Raw genomic sequence first — 18,492 nt, 5'->3', positions numbered from 1 at the left:
CCCTTAATAAACACATTCAATTTACTAATGATTAAAAAAAAAGCCAAATGAAACCACAAGATACCATTTTACATCACACGCGTGGTACCAATTTGTCCAGCAATCACACAGGTTGTTTGTGATTAGTAGTTCTAAAAATGTTAGCACTCTGGTGGGAGCAGTAAACCACTGCCATAGCTCGAGAGAGCATCTGTCTCTGTTCTTAGAGCTAACGCGTGCTCTTTCTGTACAGCCAGCAATACTATTTGAGGTGTGGCTCACTTTTATGTAAGAAGTCTCATACTTGCATCAGAAGTCAAATGAAAACATAGCCACAGCGATGTTCAGCTGTCAACAACTGGAGAGAAAAAAATGTTATATATTCACATAGTGGAATAATGCTCAACAATGAATGTTCCCATTGCAAGAAGGAAAAATAAAACCAAATCTGGCTTAATTCTGTTTATTTTTCTTTAAGAATACATACATGGAGACAAAATGCTAAAGGGCAGGAAGGCTTCGATCCACACAAACACAGGGTGAGGCTTTCTATATTCAACAGGGAGAAAGAGAAGGTCAGGGAAGCGCACATGGGGCGCCTAGGGAGAAAGGCTACAGTATGGCAGGCTGGATGCATATGGGGGTTATTATTATTACTCTTTATACTGCAGTAGATATGTATGTATATATGTGTACAGTCCCTTGCATGTATAAGATCTAAAAAGTCAGGATGGTTTTAGTAGGAAAAAACCTTTAAGCTTTCTGATAATGAGCTGTACCAGCACTGACACCTTCCCTGGCCCGCCACTGACTGCAGCTGTACCTGCTGTGCTCATTTGCTCTCCTCATCCTCAGACAGGACCCATCACCTTGTGAGGGCTTAATTCATGCTGGCAGAAAAGACAGCCAATGCTAATCTGGCCCACATGTCTAGAACTAGGAAGCCCTCCCTTTGGAATCTGGGTCACACGCAGGCAGGGCTCTTGGCCGATTTCGTGAGTGAACATATTTCTGCCAGCTTAGAGCTTGTTGCGTCTGACCCCTCCCACACCCTCCATCTGTCCTGGCCTTTGAGTTCTGCAACTGTTTCTTGGTGAGTTCAGCCTTAGCCCTCGCCTTCAGAAATGTTTTCTTCTGCTTCCAAATGTGGATCACAGGAAGCCCAAGTGAGAGGAGTTGTGACCACCTCTGGTGTTTTCTGCAGCTGGTATGGGACAAACTGCTAGTGACTTCAGTATGCCTGGAAGAGGATATGACACACCTAGGCCAACCGCTGAGTATCCCCACCTCAGTCCTGGGTGGCCAGAGAGGGCTCTGTTCTCCTCCCAGTGCGTCCAGGCAAAACCACGTGCATTCTTGTCATGTGTCACTGCGGGATCTCCGTAGCAACCCTTTCACGGATGGGAGCAGACACTCAGCTTCCTAGAGCAACAGGAAGGATCCAAGCTAACTCCAGGATAAAAGTTGGAAAAGGAGAGAGAATGGGAAGAAACAACTCCAGTTTTATAATGCATGTTTTCTGGAATTTATTCCCCTTTAAAGCAGAATATAAAATCTGAGATTTCACCAATGCCTTGAGAGACAAATACAAATGAACTGAGGTAAAAACCAATTACACAGACTGAAGTAGACCCAGACACTTGGGGACTAGTCTATATAAAAGGTATTTCTAGAAAAAAACAAACCCTACAATAAAATCAAACAAACCAAACAAAACATAAAAAGCCTTTGGTACCTTTCAATAACAAAAGAAAAACATATTTAGATGGTTCAATTCACACAATATGAAAATGTAAATATTGGGTTAACTTTATAAAACAGAAAAAGAAAGCCTAAAACATATTAGCATCTAAGAACAAAATATTTCCTCTTTCTCCTCTTTGATTTTAATAAAGCCCCAGAATTTGGCAAAGTATTTCCTGAACTAAACTGTCTTCTGGTCTGCAGACACCTGGCAGTATGGTGTTTCACGGTCACCTAATGTTCAAATGGCACTGTCTCGGCATCAGCAGCATACTTCCTTTGTCCACAAGCAGGCAGGAAGTCGACGCTATGGCCTGAAAGCTGCTGGCATTACAGCCAAGCCTGCACTTCTTTCCTAGGCTTTAGAGATGGCAGTGAGCCAATCTAAAAGCAAGCTAATTAAAGGAAGTTGGAAGAACACTATTTCAGCAAGTATGTGATCCTAGCATTTGGGAGGCAGAAGCAGAAGTGAGTTCTGGGTCTACATAGCAAGACTGTCTCAAACAACAACAAACAGAAAGAGGGAAAGGAAGAAGGGAAGGAGAGAAGTCAGTTAGACAGGCAGACTGGAAATCATACAAGAGCCAGCATGCTCTGCACACACGTGTCTGGGAACTATGGTCCACTCCATACTGGGCTTCTGGACACTAAAACAAGTCACTGCCTCTAATCTCATTTTTCTTGGCTGACTCCCCAATGCTCCCTAGAAGAATCATGGCAAGGAAATGATGTGAAACTATGATAGTGATTCTAAGAACACCATCTATTCGGTGGGATGTCTAACACAGTCATAGTAGGTATGGTATGGACCATTAAAAAGATATGTGATAAATCTTGGTAGCTTTCTCTGTCTCCTCAACACTGTAAGGTTAGTGCTCCTACCATCCAAAACATACTAAGATTTCACTTTGCCAAACTGGTTGTTGGCACTCACTGGCAAGAGTAGACTTGATGTAAGTAAACAGATCAAGGTAACCTGGGTTGATTTCACAAGACACTTTAAATATCACTCTATTTTAAAGAGAAATGGGTCTTGTCAGAAGACTCACAAATTCAAGCACAATATCCAGCTGGAGGTGGAAAAAACAAAACAAAACAAAACAAAACAAAACAAAACAAAACAAAACAAAACACAACACACAAAACTCTGGAAACTCCCTGGGATTTAGCAAATGGAAATTTACGTGGATCATGCTTAACACCAACTAGCCACTAATGCCCACAACCTGACAAGCTTTCCCTGGGAAGAAAATTGTGCATCAATCATTTGGTCCATTCATAAAGAAAGGTGTTCTCCTTTCTGCTTGTTGCAACAGGACTGCAACAAGATCTCAGCTTCAGCATTTAAAAAGTACTGCAGAACAGCCCACCTTTAGCAAAGCTTGGGGTGCAGGTGGCAGAGAGGGCTGCTTGATGGATCTTTTAATTTCTCAAACATTTCCTTTTCAGAATCAGAGTGAAAGGCCTAGCATCATGCAGGCTAGGTGGAGATTTCAGTTAGCCCTATTCAAGATTATTTCTATGTGTGAAATTAACTCTAAATATGCCAGGATACAGGAAAGTATCCTCAGTGTTCGCCAGTGTTCGCCCAGAGGGAGCAGGGGCTTTGCTTCTTAAGAACCATTCAGGACCATGCTCTAGACAGCCCCTTCCTGTCTGGGCTGCTCTGAAATCTCACATGTGCTCCTACATCAAACAAGAATGTGTGTCTGTGTTATTCTGAAAAGCCTGAGACTGTCTACTGTCAGAGACAAAGGTGCGTGACATGGGAAGTGACACTAGGCAGCCATCGTGGTGTCTCTTTTTCCTTCCCAGTGTGCTGGAGCTGAATGCAGAACCTGTGTGTGCTATGCAAATGTCCTCGCAGGACTGGCGCCAATGGTTCACAAAATATATCTAACCAAGCATTTTCTTCCTCCAAAAATATAATCCCTTCACAAAATAGAACAAGCAGCTGTTACTTTGGGGAGCTGCATTTAAAAATATATGTGCATGTGTGTGTAAGCAAACTACAAGAGCTGAAAACGCCTTTGCATACTGACAGAGCAAACTCTATTAACTTACTATATGTAACCGGTGCACTTCTTAAAATATATCTCTCAAGTAGTCTTATGCATACAGTGAAACTTCCCCCTTGCAAGAGATAAAAGAGACATTTTCCAAAACAGCAACTCTTTTCTGCCCTGTAACTTGGCTGTGATCAGTTGATATTGCAATGGAGGTTTTGGAAGCACCTGGAGAAGCCTGGAGAATTTACAGGGGTGAGGGTTTCCGTCACAGAACAGGGCTGAGAGCATCCAGCTCTTCCAGCAGGCGTTATTACAAAGTACCAGAGCAGTGACATTTGTGACTCTACAACAAGAACCCTCAGAGTCAATGTCAGCCAGCATTGCTTTCTTCTTTTGGATTCAATTGACGTTACCATCCTGGCAAAATGGTTTCAAGGATGGGACGCAGGCAGCTTAGAGAGGAATGGGTTTCTGCAAGACCAGTTTCTAATAAAACATAGGGCAGGTTCAACGTTTTCTCCCTGATGGTGTCGCCCAATTACCTGTCAGTCATTAAGGAAGTTGACCTATCACGGGGAGGGTACTTTCAGGTGAGTGAGGCAAACTGCAGACGAATCAGAAAATAAGAGGATCCACCACCACAGAACTGATAGGCTCAGAGCAATCATGCAGTCCCCATTATTCCCATGTCCTCCAAAGACACCTTCTCCAGGTCAGACGAAGTTACTGATTGTGTGTGTGGCTTTGTCACAGTGATGCATCAGGTAAGCAGGCGAGTGCTGAGTACCAGGGGGTGCTCCAAACGCAACTCCATCACCTTCTACTTTTTACCTCTAAGGTTCTGCCTATTAAACACAAGAGGGGAAAGGCACGGTCATTACACTGCATCGACAAGAACACTTGCCTTTTGCAGTGTTTTGTTTTTGAAATGTCAGCAACAGATATGAGGGAGGTTATAATGACTCACCCTGTTACTGAGAGGGCGAAGTCTCGGCTTTTAAGCCAGAGCCTCGACTTCAGTCCTACCCACCCAACCTGCAAACAAGCAAAGAAAAGCTCCATCTCTCAGCAGCCACTAAGTCTCCTTCTTTGAACACTGCTGTGCTATTAGCTCACAGTAGGTGGCTGTGGCCTCCTAGGAGCATGAAGAGGTACTGGTTAAGGGTGGCCCTGGATGAATGACATCATCAGAATGGCCACATCATTCATAACGCATCACCACCCCTGTTGTCCAAGTGCCACTCTGTCTGTCCCCATGACCCAATTAAACAAGTGTCACCAAGAAGCCCCTGCAATTTGCTCCAATATGGCCAAAGAGTGTGCAGTGCAATCAGCGGTTATGGAGTCTGAAAATCACCCTTTGTCTTAGTGACCTGGGAGCAAAAGTCTCCATACCAGCTGCTGAATCTTTAAAGAATCTGTGCCTTTGGAGAAAATGACACCAGAGATGGTGTGCACTCAGTATCTTCTATGAGGTTTTGACACAGCCTACTGGCTTCTGCCTCTGTAAGGTAATCCTTGCCCCAGGCTTTCCCCACCACACACACACTGCCCCATCCCCTAATTCTCTAAAGATAAATCTGGATTGTTTAATATCTTTGGGTGAAATATTTTATATAAATACTAATTTTCCTAACAAATATTCAAATGTCTGACTTGCATAAAAATAGTTTTAAGAACCTGTAAATACTTTCTGTGTGGGTGTGCCTCTGCTAAAAACTGTGTGCATAGGAACCACCCACAAGCCATCTGCAGGCTTGCTGATGTAAAACAAGGCGTGTTCTCACCATGAAGGCTCTGCTGCAGGTGCTGCAGCTGGGCTTCTATTACTGAAAGCCTCTGTCTCCTCTCACAGGGGCTTCAGATGGTACCTGTCCTAGGCAGCCTCAAAGGACCCGCTACTTAGACAAAGCTTCCAGAATGCACTGCAGGTTCGGCTGCATTAAAATAGATACTTTAGAATTCAGCCTCCACTTGAGCTATAGCCAAGCCTCAATTACTATGTCTATGAGGATTGTAAGGCACACTGGAAAAGTGTCAATGTGGTTGGCTCTGGCTAGTGAGTTTAATATTCTATTTTACACATACTTACTTCTTTACAATTTTAAAAAATAAGCCTAACTTACTTTTCTAGTCACAAAACCAGTCTTTTTAAATGAAATAACGGAACTATTAACTTACTTGGTTTTTATTTTTAAAGTAAATCTTGTGCTTTATATGGCTATGAAAATATTCATTATTCCTAAGTCTTTGCACAAAACAGACTCAGGTTCTTCACATTTTCCAAAAGATATGACGCGATAAAGAGGCTTTAAAAATACTCAGGTTGGATTAGGAAGTGTGACACCTCTTTCAGGTCTGATTTGAGATGCCTCTTAAATGTGGCTCTGCTTCCGCCATTTCATAAAGCTGCTGCCCCTTGGCCTTGTGGGGGATCCATCCCACATCCTTGCCAGGACCCCCGCATCCTCTAGTCTCTCCAGTACACAGCACCTGCACTTCTGTGCCCCAACATGGTTCAAAGCATCTCCAGGTGACTGGGATGCTTCAATCACGACATCTATGCAAACTGGTGTGATGCTGTGTTAAGAAATGAGGAGAGGAAAGCCCAGTGCTTGGCAAAGGCAAGGGGGATCGCTGGGAGTTCAAGGCTAGCCCAACAGACATAATAAGTTCTAAGACAGTCGCCACAGAAAGGCACTGTCTCAAAAGAAACAACGGCAGGCTTGGTGGCGAGTGCCTTTAATCCCAGCATTCATAAGGTAGAGGCCAGTGGATCTTGGTGAGTTCCAGGTTATCCTGGTCTCAGAGAGTGCAGGACAGCCCCAGGATGACACAGAGAAACTGTTGTCTCAAAAAAAAAAAATGAAAAAATAAAACAGCAACAAAAAACAAAAGCGAAATAAGTCTAGGAGAAAGCTTTTCATGATCAGTACAGATGTGATTTCCCCCGAGTATTTTCAATCTGTGACCAAACAAATCATAAACGTGAAAGGTACAGACACAGGGGTAAGACACAATGTGAATTTATAATTCAAATAAAAACTAGCTACCTATTTTGCTACCTTAAATTCCTCTTCAGAGAACAGGGCTATACATTAAAAGTAAACTAATATTTTGATTTAAAGAGGTTAAAAATTTTGTGTGTAACCCTGCAGTCTATATTTACCTGAGAGACTGCAAGTTTAGCAGGGTAGATACATGCCTCTCACCCATTCAACCTCAGTTCCTAAGGTCTGCTCCAGCAGGATAAACTCTGAAGCGAGAGTCAGAGGGCTTACCTACCATGGGTGCTGAAGCCCGGTACAGAGGGTTAGCCTACCTCCAAATACACAAGGTTAACCTACCGTGGATGCCGGCCGTGGCTTCAGGCCTAAAAATGAAAAGACTGTGTTGCTTTCCTTCGATTCAAAAAAACTGTCATAGTCCTAGAAAAAGAAGAGAGGAAGATAAAGCCAGTGAGCACCGGCAAGCAATTACTTTTACAGTTGATGCTTTCATAAAAATCCTGCATGGAAGAAAACAATGTACCATTGCTCGGTCAAGGCCAAGGAAGACCTACAGGCACCCACTGGATTCAGTGTGTGGTTGAAAGGGTCTGTTGTAACAAGTCTTTTCTTTTTTTTTTTTTTAAACCCAGAATTAGGACAGGATTTGGCAACAGAAATAAAGGAGCAAACACTCATTTTTCCTTGTGTGTCAAACTAGAATTTATCTATATGTGCTCACCCTGATCTTAGATTATACCCACTAATAAGGAGAGCCACACCCCAGTGTCATGCTTGATATTTTGCTATCCAAGACGAAAGAAAGAAAGAAAGAAAGAAAGAAAGAAAGAAAGAAAGAAAGAAAGAAGGAAATCAAGCAATCACTGGACACTCAAAAAGTCACAAGGGTCTGCAGGTGTCAGTCTTAGTGGCAGGCTTCGGCTCTGCTTTTGCAGTTTCCTGTGGACAGGCTCTGAGAAAAGAAACACAGTGGCCAAGCAGGACAGCTACAGAGCAGGGGAGTGGGGCGTGGGGAGCTGACGTCTGTCTGCTGCACTATCCTTGAACTTCATGTTCTTTGTACTCTAGACAGCATCAGCCCAGGAGGAACCTGGCCATCGCCACATGGGCCCTGGTCCCTGGGCGCGGCTGAGCCAATGTTATTAAGGGGCTTTTAAGAGCACCCAAAATCTAAATGAGTCTACAACTTGTAGAAGTATCTTCCTCAGAAAGCCTCATTTGATGAAAAATGTTTTGATTATCATCTTTGGTTCTGCACACAGCCCCTACCAGTGAGTCTCATGGTAGACATAGCTCTGACTCTAACCTGCAGTCATCTTGGTTTTACAGGGGCGGCCGAGGAGTTACATATCTGAAGAGACTGGCTCAATATGTCGAGCAGAAGTCTCTGGGGTCAATAGAGTTTGTCATGCCAATGGATGATACAAGGACACTGGGCATGAGCAGCATGGGAAGGTAGGGAGCTGGCAAGCCACCTGGCAGCTGTTATGCTGGGTTTTATTCAGGTTTTTGTTTTTTGAGACAGGGTTTCTCTGTATAGCCCTGGCTGTCCAGGAATTCACTTTGTAGACCAGGCTGGCCTCGAACTCAGAAATCCGCCTGCCTCTGCCTCCCAAGTGCTGGGATTAAAGGTGTGCGCCACCACGCCTGGCTCCATTTTATTCAGTTTTATCTTAAATGCAAAGGAAGCCATGTAACAGTTTTGAACAAGAAAATAAAATGATGTGACTTTCATGACAATGCTCAATAGGCATTGGAGAATGTCTCAGAAAGGGAGAGCTGAGAAAACTAGAGAGAAAGGGGGCACTTGACTTGGTGATGTAGGCCAGCCAGGATCCCAGTGGAGGTAATGGACAGGGCTGTGGGCAGGAGGCGTGTCCCAAAAGTAGGAAGTGAGGGTTGTTTTTGGATGTGATGTGGAGGCGACAGGGAAGTAAGAAGTACAGTGGCTCTTGGCTTTACCAGGATGGGGAAACTGGCGTTGAGCTGAACACGCTGTTTGAGAAGCACAAGACACCTGACTGAAGCAGATGAGGAGTTGAAAGTTGCTAGTGGCACTAGAACACTACACATTTTAGTAAAAAGTTGCCGATCTTTTGTTAGATATCTTTTGCTTGGCCTTTTACTGACATGTGAACACTGCGTCACTGATCCAGGCTCAACAGCCCTGTTCAGTGAGCATCCCCTCTGAGGACCCGAGCACAACATCCTGCAGGAGGGAGGGTGAGGCTATATCACGGCTGGATATAACCTACTCGGTCAGTCAGTCACTGGGGAAAGTGCAATGAGCTGACCCTTTCTCCATGTTCTGCCTCTGCTCTTTGTACATTCTTTCCCAAGGGCATCTCTTCTACTGGAAGTCACTTCCAGATCTGATCTCTGCTACATTCTAGATCCCTGGATTCAGTCTCCAATATGCGCCTCTCAGCAAACAGCAGCTCTCCAATGAGTACTGCAGGCCTTTTCTCTGCCCTCCACTACATGACACATCCCTTAAGCCCCCTCCGTTTTCTGTTATTTGCCTTCAGCATCCTAACTACAGTGCCTCATTATCAGCCCTTGCCTAGTCCCATCCATTTCTACCCAACGCCATATTCTGTCAAGGGACACATAGGTTTCTAAAAGCCAATTGGACCCTACCACCCTGTGGTCACACCTCTTCTTGAAGACTTCTGGTGCTCATACTGTATGCCTGAGAAATATCATGGCCATGAAGGCCGTGAATATCCTGACTGCCTAACCCCTCAGTTGGCAGTCTACCCTAAACTGACTGGTAATCACAGATTCACTCTAAGAGGCTCAGTCATGGACGATGCTGGGCAGAATCAACCCATCAAGTAACAAATGTGACTGGTCCTTTATGTGTCTCCAGCTTTCTTCCCTACACTGCATGCGACACAGTCCACTGGACTTATAGATTCCTAGGAAATAGGGGAGCAGCCGCTAGAGCTGCTGGAGGCAGACAGAAGCAAGGCTCTCCTGGAAGTGCTGTGGTTGCAGATGTCTACTAGAATAGTTGGCCACTTCTTTCTTTCTGCTTTCAAAAGAGGTTGGTGGCAACACGGAAACATTACATACAAGAGTAAAAAGGCTGGCAATGGGGTTTAATGTTTATACTTCAAGTTGTAATCTTTATAAACCTCAAAAATGATCGTAATTCCCCAAACCACAAATTTAAACGGAAAACAAACTTACATGCAAACTTCAGAAACAGCTAAAAAATATTTAGAGGTGGGAAAAACATACAACAGTATCAATAACCCATTTATCCACATTGAAATGAAGCTTTCCTTACAAGTGCTAGTCACCAACAAGGGTATTTGCAAATGTCAGATATTTAGAAATCTCAGGATAATGTTTCTAACTTATAAAAAGAAAAAAAAAATCCTAAACTACATGTCTTTGCAAAAGTGATAAGCACGATTCTTTTTTTAAAAAAGATTTATTTATTTATTATATGTAAGTACACTGTAGCTGTCTTCAGACACTCCGGAAGAGGGAGCCAGATCTCATTTCGGATGGTTGTGAACCACCATGTGGTTGCTGGACCTTTGGAAGAGCAGTCAGTGCTCTTAACCGCTGAGCCATCTCTCCAGCCCACACAATTCTTATTTAATCACCTTTTAGCTCAATGCCATGTAGTTGTAGCTTGGGGGCTTCTGGCTAACTTAGACCCCTCAGTAGAATTTACAAGGTTTCATTAAGATAACTAACTCCCTAAGAAAAAGTGACAAATATCCAAGTCAATAGTTAAAAAGCAGAATAATTTAGAATCATTGAAAAGCTATATATACTACTATTGTGTGTATATGTGTGGGTATAGAGGAGACGTGGCCATGCCAGAGTACTCAAGGAAAGTCAGAGAGGGGACAACTCTTAGGCACAGCTTCAGGGACCAAATGCCAGGTGTCTGACCTGTACGGTCACCAGGCTTTTCAGACCTGCCTAGCCATCTAGCTGGTCCAGAAGGTAATTCTTAAAGTCAGTATTTGGCTAGTACCAGACACATTTTGGATTACCAGTAAAACCTATGTTAAGTCAAAGTATCAATGGTGTTTGTTAATTATTGACTAATATACCATGTGTTAGCATTTTGCCTATTCTAAAACAGTATAAAAAACATTTGCTTTCTGACATCCAAAGGCTTCTGAGAGTCCTGCCAAATCCTAAAGTATACAAAAATAAATATGTTGTTGGTCATGTTTGGATAAAGTGAATTATTGAAATTTAAAAACTAGAACATTTTAATTGTTTAATATTCCTTTCACACTTAAACAGTATGATGTGAAATCATTTAAGAGTAACATAGTTAGAATTAAAAAAATAATTTTCCCTTAAAATATACCTTTTTACAGTATAACCTTAGGCCATGTGTTCTAATGAGAAAAAGAGTTAATGCTTTCTTATCAAATGTGTTTCATTTGTCAAATTTAAAATATATTTGTGTGTGTGTGAGAGAGAGAGAGAGAGAGAGAGAAAGTGTGTGTGTGAGAGAGAGAGAGAGAAAGAGAGAATCCCTCCCAAAGGTGAAAAGTATTATGGTTTACAAATAAACACAAGGCTTCTAAAACACACCCACTGAATTCCCTACAGTTACAGGCACCCTTTGAAGCTGCTGTCTATAAATACATTCTGCAGCCAGCACTGCACTGCACAGAATAATCTGCTCTGTGACTTCAGGCTATAAAGATCAGTTAATACTGACTCTGCAAAGGGAATAAACGCAGAAGTCATATTCAGTGTAAATGTGCCTGCTTTTGACAGCTGATACATTTTCATTACAGTTAAGACAAAGGATGGAAAAAAGCCACCGCTTTTGATGGCAACAGCTAAAGAAGGGTGTGGGGGGAAGCCTGGGCCTCACAGGTCAAGCACAACCGGACACTTCTCACCCACCGAGGGGATGGCTTCCTAAATGCTTTTGAGAAAAGTAAGGCTAAAGAGGCGTGGAGGAATTGAAAGAAATGCAGAGGTAAAGGAAAAAGGCTGAGGTAGCCTGTACTTCTGTTTGCGGTCAAGTGAAAACCAATGTTGGAGACATTTACAGGCCCGTGATAAAGTCTGCAGCAGGCAGCGTTAACAATAGCCTCATTCTTCCACAAAGCCCAGGGAAGGACACTGCCCTCCTGCTCTGCTTAGACCATTATGGACTACACAGGCACTGGAGACAAAGATCTTCAAGTTCTTTGCCTTTTCAGTGTTCCCTAAGAGAGTGGCCCACGATGGCCACTCTGAGACGCTGTATGGCCTCCCTGACTCAGCTAAATGGCAAGTAAGAGATGGCACCGTATTTTTTCCACATGCCAAGGGCCTAGGCACACAGAGGGCTGCTGGAAACACAACACATGTAAGTCAAAGGAAAAGTGGGCTTATCCAAACAGAAGAAACTGTTTAAAAACCCACCTTCTGAAGGCCACTGGAATTGCTGCTGTTTAAGACAGATGGAAGCTCCTGCTTAAACTTTCCTCTCAAGCCTGAGGGTAGCCTCCAAGTGGAATTTCAGACTAAGGGTCATTAATGCTATATTCTATTTTATGAAACTTTGATGTTGGAAAAAGAAAAAGTTGGCAGACCCAATCCTAGCAGGGTAGATAGGTAAGTTACAGCCATCTCAAAACAGCTCCAGTCAGCAATTCTTACACTAGACAGTGCGGATGTTCAGTTCTGAAATCATGTCTAGTATTTCTGACCACACTGGTTCAGAGTACAGTGCGGACGTGTGAGTCACCTACTGTCTTGTCTGAATGCCATCTGAAATGAGGAGGGGCTGGGGCAACAGGACAGAGTTATGCTTAGGAAGGCAACCAGCAATAAAATTTAATCACCTCCTAGAATGCAGAGCAGATACAACTGGACTGGTAGAGAAAACAATGGAGAAAAAATAAATCCCAAAGAACAAAGGTGTAAGACAACCTCCTGAAGAAACTGTGAGCCTCAGAAGCCAACACAGTGCTTGGGGAAAGAATGATGGAAAAGACCAAAGCAGCACAAGGTGTACGTGCAAAGGCTGGGGGTCAATCTGTCTGTCCTGGTGCTGCTGTAAGACTGGGATTCTCTGAAGAACACGTATCAGGCTCCAGAAGTGGGAAAGGCCAGCTGGTCACTCTGTACACTTAGGACACAGAGAGATGGAAAGTCTTGTCCTGGAAGAGCTACTCTGGCCTTCACTGAGCCTTTGTAACTCTCTCTTTTGTTAGCAGTCCAGAGGGTCCAAGCCCTTATACAATCTCCTTTGCTCTCCTACCCAAAGCAAATAGGTCTGTGAAAGTCCCAGGGTTGAGGATAGAGGGGAAAGCTTCACCCTGGCTCCTAAAAGAAAAAGTCAAAAACCAACAGCTGGAATCAGAGCTGGGGCTGCACAGGCCACGGGAAAAATCGTTACACCATGTACTTTGAATCAATATCCTTGGAAAGAGTTAAGATGCTATATCCATGTAAGAGGAACAAGACATTAATTATTTAAAGGAGAAATAAAACAATGCAAAGGGGTTCCTAGAAATTAAAGCTGACTGCTAAATACAAAATGTAAAAACAGAGTAATGTAGAGCTGAAAATAAAATTCCATCCAGCTAGTGACCTAGAAAATAAACTCAAGAATACTGCTTGCATGCACGGAACAGCGTCAAGATCAAGAGGTGCAATGACTAATTTTTCCTTCCTTCCTTTCTTTCTTTTGTAGGTAAGACCACTGAACAAATAAAACTGAATCCTGCAGGCGAACACTAAAGAATGAAGAGAGTCAAAGAAATACAAAAACGTCCCCAAAGGAGGGGACTGGTGTTCAGACTGAAAATCCTACCAATTGCTCAGCACAAAGTTCTCAGGAGCAGATTCCACAACTCAGGAAACAAACAAGCAAAAAACCTCAAGGGAAAAGCTTCCAGAGACAGAACTAAGCCAAGCTAAGGGACCTAGCCCAGCGGACGAGAACTCCTCAGAGGTCAAGCGAGAAAGAAAACCAACAAAGACACAAACCTGAAAGTCTGCGAGAGAGGTAGAGCAACGGGAATCTACTGCAGCACACGTGGGTTCTTCTAACGGAGCAGGAAATACAGAAAATGAAGTTGTCTGTCCTGATAAAATATAGTTTTAAATCTAGAATTCTGCAGCCAATGTAATTATCCAGTAAAAATGAAAGTTAAAAAAAGACAATGAGAATGTTTACAAGATCGGTGTATCACGCTATAAGGATTTTTTTTTTCAGACAGAAGTCTAAGCAAATATAAAGAAATATAAGAAACTATGTAACTTCCTCGCATCTTCACAAATTGCTCTATGACCCGAATTCCTTGATACTGAGATTTGTGTCATTCTCTGTAAGCTTTGAGGACTTAGTAAGGTAGGATTATACGTCCTTCCCTGTGGCTGTTCACACTGCTAAACAGCTTTGCAGAACAGTATTTACAGACCCGCATCAATATAAGACACACGTATGCAGCAGCCAGAAGATTGTGGAGCCACCTTCAGCAGCATCATGTACAGATGTGTATTTACGCATCAAGATGGAGAAGGAATGAGAAACTGTAAGAAGGCCAGTTTCCCCTCTCTTTCAAAGGAAAAGATAAATACCATCCAAATCTTAAAATCAAAGGATATAGATTAGTGTATGAAGCACAGATGGAGAAAGCAGAAAACAGGGAGGCAAAGCTTCCAGAGGAGGTAGCTTCTAGGCTCTGCCCTGGAGGGAGCCTGTAGGGGCGGGGCAGGGAAGGAACTTTCATTTCTGATCCTCTCCTAAGCAGGCTTTGATGTCTCAACACTGATGCTGGTGTGACCTTACTGTCCGCACAGTTCTATTCTCTTCCCTGCCTTTAGCTGCAGATGGCTCAGAAGAATTATGTGAACAGCAAGGGCACTGCCTGTCTGGACACGAGTTCAGATGACTGCTGGCTAACATGGGTGTCCTCAAACTTTCAGGATGGAGGCTCTCGGCTCTCACAGTCTGATTCAGCATCTTCATGACAGTCACATCCCAGGGATTCATCACTGCACGGTTTTGAGGCAAACAACTCAGTGAGGTGAAAATGGGAGATTAAACATTTATAGAGAGTGGAATAAAAACTATGGTAAGAGAAGAGAAAGCTGCAAGGAATACCAATACCGGCTGCTGAGCTACAGGCAGCAGCGAGAATCAAATCATACCCTACTCCTTCACGGTCCCCCACTAAATGTGGGAGGGTGCCACGGACGACCATGTACAGCCAAGCAGCAGATAGAGAAGACCCTCACTGTTAGATAATTTGTCTTTCACAGATGGTGCTGAAATATAGCAGGACTTTAAAATAATATAAAGTTTGCCAGAAAAATATGTGTGAGCTGGTGAGCTTCTAACGGTGGCGATTTTAATGGATTCCACTGTAAAAGTTTATAAGCAGGTTCGGTCAACTTGCCTTTAATGCATTTGGCTTTGAGCTTTATAAAATGGAAACGCAACCTGGTCTGGCAGACACACTGTACTTGAGAACCACAGAAGCTGCAGACACAAGTATGCTCCACTGTGGTCAGTGTGGGCTCACCTCCTTTTATAGGAAGAAGGGAGTTAGGGATAATACTCCACCCACTGCTGGACAGTTACCTAGCTCAACCAGCCTCAGGTAACGGCCACCTCAATACCCAAGGCAGTGTGTGGGAAGGAAGCCACAGTGGGCCCCAAGTCACTGAAACAAACTGGGCAATAGCTTATCATCCATGATTGGTTAGCAATGTGCCCAATGCTTATGCATATACTTAACATTACTTAACAAGGGGGAGGAGGAATGGGAAAAGGAACCGTGGGAGGGAGGACTGAGAGAAGGGAGCAACGACTGAAATGTAAATAGATAAAATAATAAACAAACAAATAAATAAATAAATAGAAAAAAACCTTTAAAATGTCTAATGAGACAGGCCTGTTTGTCTGTATCTCAGGTCGCCTGTCCTTTGTCATTAAGATCCAACATGAATAAAGGACTTTACTCTTGAGTAACTGGCAGTTATTTTACATCCACTCCATATTCCTACTGTCAACAGATGCCTGACCGAGTGAGGACATCTGCAGCCAGGCTCTCATGAATATGCCTTAACTAGTGAATGCTGTTGTGCCTTATTCCTTGATGGTTAAGCCATAAACTGATTACTGTGATTTTAATCCTGAATGAATTTCTATGTGCTAGTTTGCTAAAAAGGGAAAAAGAAAAAACGAATTCAGCAGAGCTGCATGACACAAAATCAGCACAAAAAGGTGAGGTGCACTTGTATACACTGAGTTATCTGCACCTGTGTATACAGTCAGCTGCACTTGTATGCAGAAACAGTCAGCTACATTTGTACACAAGAACAATCAGCTGTATTTCTATACTGTCAGCTGCATATGTATACAAGAACAGTCAGCAGCATTTGTGCAGAGGAACACTCAGTTGTATTTCTATATACTAATAGCTGCACTTGTGTATACCATTGGCTGTATTTGGGCACAAAAACAGCTGCATTACTACACACTGGAATCATCTGCCTTTCTACACAGGAAAAAAGGAGGGCTGGGGACGAAGGCTGGGGACAGTTTCAGAAGAATGCAGTGTTTCCCAGCACACCTAGCCTGGAAGATGAAGACTTGCACAATGAAATTCACAACATGCAATGAAAGCAACCAGAGACACAATAACTATAAATTCCATCTTCATAGGCTGGAATACTTAATTTTGTTAAGGTGTGACTACCACCCATTGGCAAATACCATTGGAGTAAAATTCAACTAAAATTCCAAGAATAGTATTTTTTTTTATCCCTAGAAACAGAAAAAAATAAAAATAAAGAGCCACCAAATTCCCAAGAGATGTGAAAGGAGCTCAGTCAGCCAACACATTTAGAAAAAACTACTTTCTGAACAAATTATTTTGCAAAGCCACAGTAACTGAAACAGTATGTCACTGATGGAAAGGAAAATATATTAACTAGTGACACAGAACAGGGAGGCCCAAAAGAAACCGTAAATGTATGCTCTAATGACAACACATGCTACTCAGTAGGGAAAGGATGGTCTCCTAAATAAACAATACTGGAAAGACTGGATGTCCTTGTGCAACTAAAATAAAATTAGACCCCATTCTTCCAGCACAGACACAAATTAGCTTAGAAGATTAAAGGCCATTAAAATCTATGACGAAAACTTTATGTTTCCTGTAAGAAAGCCCAGGGAGGAGCTATGGATATATACAGATGACAGATGCAAAAACCAGACAACTGGTCCATCTAACTGGGAAACTTTCATTCACTGAAAAGCACAATCATGAAACCATGAAAAGGCAAAGCAAACGCCAGCAGATCAGATACCGCTGAAGAACACATAACGGATACCCCTAACTCAATGGCAAAACCTAGTAATGACTGTGAGGGGCAAAGGCATTGACTAGATACCTTTCAGTCTGCAAAGAGACAGCAGACATCACCACCAGTCAGCAACTTAATTATAAGTTATACAAATCAAGTCCATAGTGAGGATCACCTTGTACCCTACCCATGAGAATGTTTGTTGTTAAAAACACAATAAGGCATGTTGGTAAGAATATTGAAAAGCTGGAACTTCCTGGCACTGTTGGTATAACAGGATGGAAATGACTCCTTGGCTGTTTCCCTAGACAGACAGACAGACAGACAAATAAATCCAAAGCTACCATGTGATCTAGCAACCCCACTTCTTGTTATAAACCAAAGCAGCTGAACGCACACTCTTAAAAGAGTATCTGAGTGCGTGTGCTCACATTGGTACTATTCTAAAGGACAGGAGTAACAGCAATCTAGAGACTAATGATGGGTGAATGAATAAACAAAGCTGGAACATAAACACAATGAAATGCTAGGCAGCCTTAGATAGGATAGCACAGCATGGATGAACACCAGCTAAATACCACATAATCCCATGCATGGGAGTTTTACAACATAGTCAAATTCATAGATATAGAAGAATGGTAGTAAGGGGGGCCTAGAGGAGGGTGCAAAGAGGAGTTGCTGCCCAAGGGATTGAAAAATCCAATTCTGTGAGGCACAATGCTCCAGGGTCTATTTCAAGGACAATTCGAGCAAATTCAATAACGAACTACAAACCTGAAAAAGGCTGAGGTGGTAAATTTTATGTGTTTTACTACACAAAAAGGTTTTTAACAAGAAGTAAACATATGTGATGATCCAAACCACCTGTGTGCTAAGAGGGAGGCAGGGGATGCACGAGAGGGGGATGTTTTCCTTCTGTGGAGAGGCATGCCCATGTTCAGCACATTCCACACACATCAGCTCAGAGAGTGAACAAGGCTTAAAACCTCAAACTTGAGGGCTAAGCTTTCTAGAATCCAATCAGGCATTAAAACGTACCAGAGGACCTCAGTGTTGGGGCGGGCTCAGGAGGACCAGGTCTCACCACCTGATTCCTGCTCACACTGAGATGCTCAGTGCATCAAGAGCAGTGGGGTTAGCTAGCTAGCAATTACACCAGTTTGGAGTAATACTTGACAAGGCTGCTGGCTGCTGGAAGGAGATTATGGAGGTGTATCACCAGGTATACCATCATCATAGCTGGACAAACAGTTGAAAAAACAGGAGGAATTCTTGCTGCCCCAGTAGGCAAGAAACACCTTCAGGTCTCGACCCAGGTCAGCTATCAAAGCCCCAGCTAAGTAGGCCCCATGCATTAGGCACAGGCACTATTACAATGAGCCTTTGACAGCACCCATGTTTCTCCACCATTCCCTCAATTCCACGGAGGGAGGAAATAAATGACTGTC

The 18,492-nt window shown here is 43.0% G+C and overlaps 1 protein-coding gene across 3 annotated transcripts in view; it reads right to left on the bottom strand.

The window, feature by feature from the left end:
* Window positions 1–426: 426 nt before the first annotated feature.
* The window catches only part of Sh3bgrl2 (SH3 domain binding glutamate rich protein like 2), a 52,529-nt gene continuing 34,463 nt past the window's right edge, over window positions 427–18,492 (bottom strand). For 2 of the 3 annotated variants that reach the window (XM_085827784.1, XM_085827785.1), the window contains exons 3-5: window positions 7,079–7,159; window positions 4,699–4,766; window positions 427–4,576 (exon numbers count right to left, since the gene is read on the bottom strand). In XM_085827784.1, coding sequence (XP_085683910.1) covers window positions 4,552–4,576; window positions 4,699–4,766; window positions 7,079–7,159 — 174 coding nt within the window. In that variant the 3' untranslated portion in view covers window positions 427–4,551. The remainder of the gene's footprint in view (window positions 4,577–4,698; window positions 4,767–7,078; window positions 7,160–18,492) is intronic. The other variant, XM_021172115.3, reaches the window with a different exon arrangement.

Source organism: Mus caroli, unplaced genomic scaffold (genome assembly GCF_978045245.1).
Source record: "Mus caroli unplaced genomic scaffold, Mus_caroli_1 scaffold_11, whole genome shotgun sequence".
Classification (NCBI taxonomy): Eukaryota; Metazoa; Chordata; class Mammalia; order Rodentia; family Muridae; genus Mus; species Mus caroli.
Note: the sequence above shows the minus strand (reverse complement) of the source record. Positions and strands in the feature narration are given on the sequence as shown.